Here is a 6,000-nt window from a genome sequence, read left to right on the forward strand (position 1 = left end):
TAGACCATCCCAAACACCTGGTCCAGCCATCCCCTAATGCAGCCCTGCTGTGTAAAGCAAGCTCCGATCTCACTAGGAAACCTTTGTGGGCTCCCACGTGGAAAAACTTGAAAGAATAGATAGCTCCTTTTATAAACCGTTTAAAAAAAACGATGTCTTGTCTCACAGTGAAAGAGAGGCTGAAACTAGGTTCAGTTCTGTAATAAAGCCTGAGCTCTTTCCACAAGAGACGACGCTGGACAAGTGAGGAGAGCAGCACCCGTGTAAACAGCTGCAACACTGGAAATGGGGCTGCGGGACACTCTGGAGGCCTAATACCTCCTCTGGATTCCTCAGGACACAGCCTTGCTGTGATCCCGTGTTTTGACTGTGTTACCCTCCCTCTCACCTTGGGGCCTGCAAAGAACATAGCAAAGGCTAGACCAGAGTAAGGGCTTAATGTCACTTTAGTATTAATTTGTATTTAACTTTTGTATGAATGAGTGAATAGCCTTTGAACCTTCAAGAGGTTATTTCTACTTTTTAGAACGGTGCTAACCCGAATATAACCCCACCTAGATGAACTCTAAGACCAAGTGCTGCCCTAGGGCATTTATATCTTATTTTCTCCCTCATTTCTGTCCAAATCCTAAATATTCCTATTTTCACAATGGTGGCAGCAATAAGCATAAGACACAGGAACAGGATGTTCCAGGTCAGTAGTTAGACATAGAGTACTCCTCAATTGCCCTCTGGAGGCATAAAGGACTCAAAGCAAATCCCTGTACTTAAGACAGGCATTGTTCAGAGCTTCCAGTTCAAAGACAGATAAAAGCTCACTCAGGGGAAGGCTAGTCTTCATCAGGTATTCTATTTTTTTTAAGTGTTAAAAATCTTATTATTACTTATTTTATATGTATTGGTATTTTGCCTGCATGTATGTCTGGGTACCACATGTGTGCATAGTATCAGCAGAAGCCAGATGAGGCATTAGATTTCCTGGAACTGGAGTTACAGATGGTTGTGGGCTGTCAGGTGGGTGATGGAAATCGAACCCAGATCCTCTCGAGAGCAGCCATCTTTCCAGCCCCACATCGTGGTATTCTTGATATATAGGTAAAAGAGGAGGAGGAGGAGGAGGAGGAGGAGGAGGAGGAGGAGGAGGAGGAGGAGGAGGAGGAGGAGAGCAACTGCCTCCGGAAGCTGAGCCATCTGTCAGGGAAGACCTGGGATCCTAAGTGCACGTGTCTATGCGGAGGAGGCTCCCCAGAGTGAGCTGTCATCAATACCGGCATTTGTAACAGGCTCAGATCACCTGTCCACGCCATAAAAGCCGGAAGAGGAAAGCTGTAGGTGAAATAATCAGAAAACACTAAGCCTGCTTAGTCATCCGTCCCTCTCATTAAGGAGCAGCATGGACAAAGCATTTGCGTCAGTCATTGGCCCTTCATATTTAAAAGTCCCCAGACAACCAGACCCTTACAGCAAACCAGCAGCTCTTAGCATGCTATCACTTGTATTGACAGCATTCCTGAAAATACTGCAACTTCAATAAGAGTATGTTCAAAGATCTTAGAGAATACAATGTTTATAGATTTAAACATTAAAAAAAGAGCTTAGTGAATATTTAAAAAAGCAAAGCTGCATTTATATACATCAATAGCAGAAAATAAATTGAGGACACTGGCTAGGATGCAGAATAAAGAAAAATGCAGAAAACAAAAGCTCTGATGCAAACAAGTGGTATCAAAGTGGGGGGATGGGAGGTATAATGCAGCCCATGGGGTACACTGCAATGGTCCACTGGGATCAGGGAATCAAGTACTGGGTATAAATATGCCTATGCACCTCTTGGGAGGCTTCCTGTTCGTTTTCAGTAGAGTTCCCCTCTTATTGGGCATACTCAGAAACAGACTGTCATATAAAAAGGACTTTACAACATGTAGTTTTGTGACTTGGCTTACAGCTTAGTACATTACAAACATTCTCTCTTTTACAATGGTTAAGATAATTGTGCAGTTTGGAGAAAACATCAACTAATCTTGCAGAGAGAGGTATATTTTATGTCTTCCAAGATGACCTCATATCTTTTAATATATATGGAGAAAAAAGGGAGTCCATGTCTTTATTTTGGAAATGAAGAAATACTGAACCTACCTAAGCAATCTCATATTCTTTCAAAAGTATTTAGAAAGAAAAAGAACAGATGCAATGGAAGGAAGAAAATAAAGTTGAACAAAAATTCTGCAGAACTGAAGAAAGAGATTTTTTAAAAAAAAAAAAAATCAAAGGTCAAGCCATACAAATAATGAACAAGAAAACCCACAGTTGAACAAAGCCTTAAGAAATCTGAGACAAAGGACAAAGTCAAGAAAGATCCTAACAGAGGCAATGAAGAGAAAAAGACTTCTGTCTCTAAAGAAGCATGAAAACAAAACTCAAATGTGATGCAAAGCAGATCACCACAAGTCATCTCGTGCTCCACTACCACATCTCTGACCTATATAGAACTGTCTAGTATGAATTTTTTCATTATTTTTACACAAACACTTATTGCACCCCCCAAAAGTTGGTCATCAGTCTTCCATTGACCTGTCCAGAAGGAGTATTTTTGTGTGTATACAGAAAGTCTGTTTCCACCTTATGTCTAGAGTAGGACTAGCTGCAATATTTCAGAACTTGCATAGGAACTACAGCAAAAGGCAAATTCCAGAGCTTGGGGCTTTCCAGCTTTCCATATACCCAATTTAAAATTAGCTAAGCTGTGCTTTGGCATGAGACATGCTAAAGCCATGACTGTGGAACCCATAATTTCAGAAACAATTCACCATAATGGTAAACAACTGATTAAACAAACAATGCAAACTATACATGTGTTTATCTGTATACTCAACTTAAAGTGTTTCCTACATACTTTGGTGTTTAAAAAGAATATGCTATCTTCTGCAGTTTCTTCTGTTTTACAGAAAATTAGATGTCTCCACATTAGTTATAAAATAGTAGAAAAGTTGTAAATAGCTTATTTCAATACCAAAGGTTGTGAATTGAAATTAAAATCCCACAATATTAAAAATAACAACATTGTAGCAGAGGCAGTTCCACTTTTGGACTCATAATTAACTCTGACAAAACAAATGGGTTTCATTCCTTTTAAGTATAATAAATCATTTACACCACTAAAAAAAGTTCCTAGCTGGGTGGTGGTGGCACACGCCTTTAATCCCAGTACTTGTGAGGCAGAGGCAGGTGGATCTCTGCCTGGTCTACAGATTGAGTTCCAGAACAGGCTCCAAAGCTACACAGAGAAATCCTGTCTTGAAAAACCAAAAAAACCAAAAACAACAACAACAAACCCCAAAACAAACAAACAAAACTCAATCAATTAATCAATCAATCAATCAATCAATCAATAAGATAAGTTCCTGAGGGAGGGCTGGAGAGATGGTTTATTGCTTAAGAAAAAGGGCTGCTTTTCCAGAAGAGAGAAGTTGGATTCCCAGCAGCCACATGACGACTCAGAACTCTCTGTTACTCCAGTCCCTGGAGACTGAATGCTGTGATCTGGTCGCTCGGGCAGCAGACACAAGTGGCACACAGACAGACAGACATGCTGGCAAAACAGATATACCCATTTAAAAAAAAAAAAGTTCCAGGGAGCTGCAGAGATGGATGGAAGGGTTAGAAATGCTTGTCGTATCTGCAGAGGACCTTAGTTCGGTCCCTAGTATCCACTTCAGGCCGCTCAACCGCTTGCTCTCCATTTCCAGGGGGATCTCACCCCTCTACCCAGACAGGGCACCTGTACTCTTGTGCACATACCGCCCTCTCCCATACACACAATTAAAACAAAATCCTTTAAAAATTCTAAATAAATTTAAGATTCATGTCCAAAGGTGATGTTAATTCAGGAGAGCTACATTTTCCCAATCTTCCTTGGTACATATAACTTCCTAATAATCAAATGTCTGAAACAACGTGTTAAGCTTGGAACAAATATCATATTATTGGAACACATTACATAGATAACATTAAATTTAATATCATTAAAGTGCATACAGCAAACAATTCACATAAATAAAAATATTTTATGATTTTTCTACTTCAAAACCAGGCTAGGGCGAAAACAGCAGCGTGATTAGAAAAGTGGCGCCACACGCAGCACGCTGTATCTAGAAGTGTACCTCAGCACTCAACTAGATCTTCTCTGAGGAGGATATCTCTTCATGTGCGTCACTGCTCTAGTCCTGACTCCAGCCAGAGGGTCAGGCAAACAGGCAGAGCCCTTTCGTACACAAGAGCCCAAGCAGCTCTAAGTGCAAAGTATACATGGCGTACGGCTGGGAGAAGACAGTTAAATGAAACGCACAGATAGAGACACAAGGACAGAGCCAGGCGAAGAGAGAATAGCAACAATAACAGCAGCAACCAGAGTCAGAGATAACAGCGAGATCACAAGGGCAGGGGCGAAAGGGACACCGACGATGGGCCAAGACTGAAGGCGTCCAACACCTTCGAGTTGAACAAGGAGTGGTCACCGGCCAGCTCCTGTCATTTCGGGTGCTCAAACATTTGGGGGAATTTTCTTTTAAGAGCCTCGGCCTGTTCTGAGGGTCACCTGCACATTCAGGAAGTAATGATGGGACAACCCCGCTGTCCAAATGGCCCAGAACATGACATAACGGGGCCAGGTCGCAGGCCGCACTTACCAGGCCACGGCCGCCCGGCGTGCTCGCCACATCCCGCCAGCGCAGACCACACACAGGCGCCTAGACGGCCACGTGGGAGCCCCGTGTCGGCCTCAGTCCGACTCCTGCTCCCGCAGTGACCCGGGAAAAGGCCCTCGGCAACAAGGGCAATAGAGCAGCCGCCGAGTCCCTCCCAACGGCGCATGGACTTCCGCAAGGGCCGGCCGGGCACCCGTAGTCAGTCCGTCACCGAAATGATCACCCACAGGAACACTAGGAAGGCTGCACAAACGGGCCGCGGAGGACGTGCGCATGCACCGGAAGCCTCTGGGCGGGGCTCATTTAGTCGCCCCGCCCCCAGCCCCCAGCCCCGCCCTCCCAATGTCCCGGTTGGAATTCTGAAAACGAACTTCCTGTCTTACGGATTCCGAGCGAGAAGGTTGGGCGAGCTGGGTGCATGAAATACACACGACGAATGTTTTTTGGGAGCAGCCAATTTAATGAGATCTGTTTAAAAGCATTTTCGTAACCGAACAATCATACAGGTGGGAGGTCGAGTCGTGGTACACTATCCGAAAGGGACTTCGGACAGTTAAGCTCTTAGTTTGGAATAAACACATATAGTATTTAATGAAGGCGCAACTGATTTTATTTTCTCTTTAGCTGGCTTTCATTTGATTTTTATTGGCGTTGATTTATTGAAATGGTCCTTGTCAAGTCTCATAACAGCGCTGTATCTCGGATAATGGCCCTTCAGCACCTTTCAGCTAAGCTCTCTTCTTAAGTCTTCTTTTGACTTTCAAAAAACGTCAGATTCATCCTCCCCTTTCCTTGTAGCCCATCCCTTCCTATTTCCTCCCTACCACCCCCTCTTCAGACACAGTCGGTTTCTAGATCCCTAGTTATCTGTTTCTCCCAACTATTTCTTAATGTTCAAAAGTTCCAGTTAAGTTCTGGGCATCGTGGATTCTTTCCTTTCTCTAGCTACATTTTCTCCTTGATAATCTAAATTAGTTGCATTACTCTAAATATCTCTTTCATCTTCAAGTCAACCATTTTGTATTTTTAAAAGAAATCGGGGGCTTATAAAAGGGATATTGCCTGTGATAGGTTATGAAGCCAATAAATGGCATTAGTGGGAACTAACGTCGAAGGGTCTTGCACTCATCTCATTTCAAGGACGTGTTTCTTTCACTCCCACTCACACACATGCACCCCCCTTTTCACTTAGTTGTCAAAATCATAAATCTGGGTCCATCTATTCACAATAGCATCAAGTATATAAACCCAACTGCCTGACAGTAAACTTTCCTATTGCAGGACTCAAGGGATGTAT

At 43.1% G+C, this 6,000-nt stretch overlaps 1 protein-coding gene across 4 annotated transcripts in view; it reads right to left on the minus strand.

Moving 5' to 3' along the window:
- Opa1 (OPA1 mitochondrial dynamin like GTPase) overlaps positions 1–4,905 on the minus strand; it is a 75,859-nt gene extending 70,954 nt beyond the window's left edge. For 2 of the 4 annotated variants that reach the window (XM_059276810.1, XM_059276808.1), the window contains exon 1: positions 4,686–4,905. In XM_059276810.1, the coding sequence (XP_059132793.1) occupies positions 4,686–4,717 (32 nt within the window). In that variant the 5' untranslated portion in view covers positions 4,718–4,905. The remainder of the gene's footprint in view (positions 1–4,685) is intronic. The other 2 variants (XM_059276811.1, XM_059276809.1) reach the window with 1 other exon arrangement.
- Positions 4,906–6,000: the final 1,095 nt, after the last annotated feature.

The sequence above is a fragment of the Peromyscus eremicus genome, chromosome 12 (assembly GCF_949786415.1).
Source record: "Peromyscus eremicus chromosome 12, PerEre_H2_v1, whole genome shotgun sequence".
Lineage (NCBI taxonomy): Eukaryota > Metazoa > Chordata > Mammalia > Rodentia > Cricetidae > Peromyscus > Peromyscus eremicus.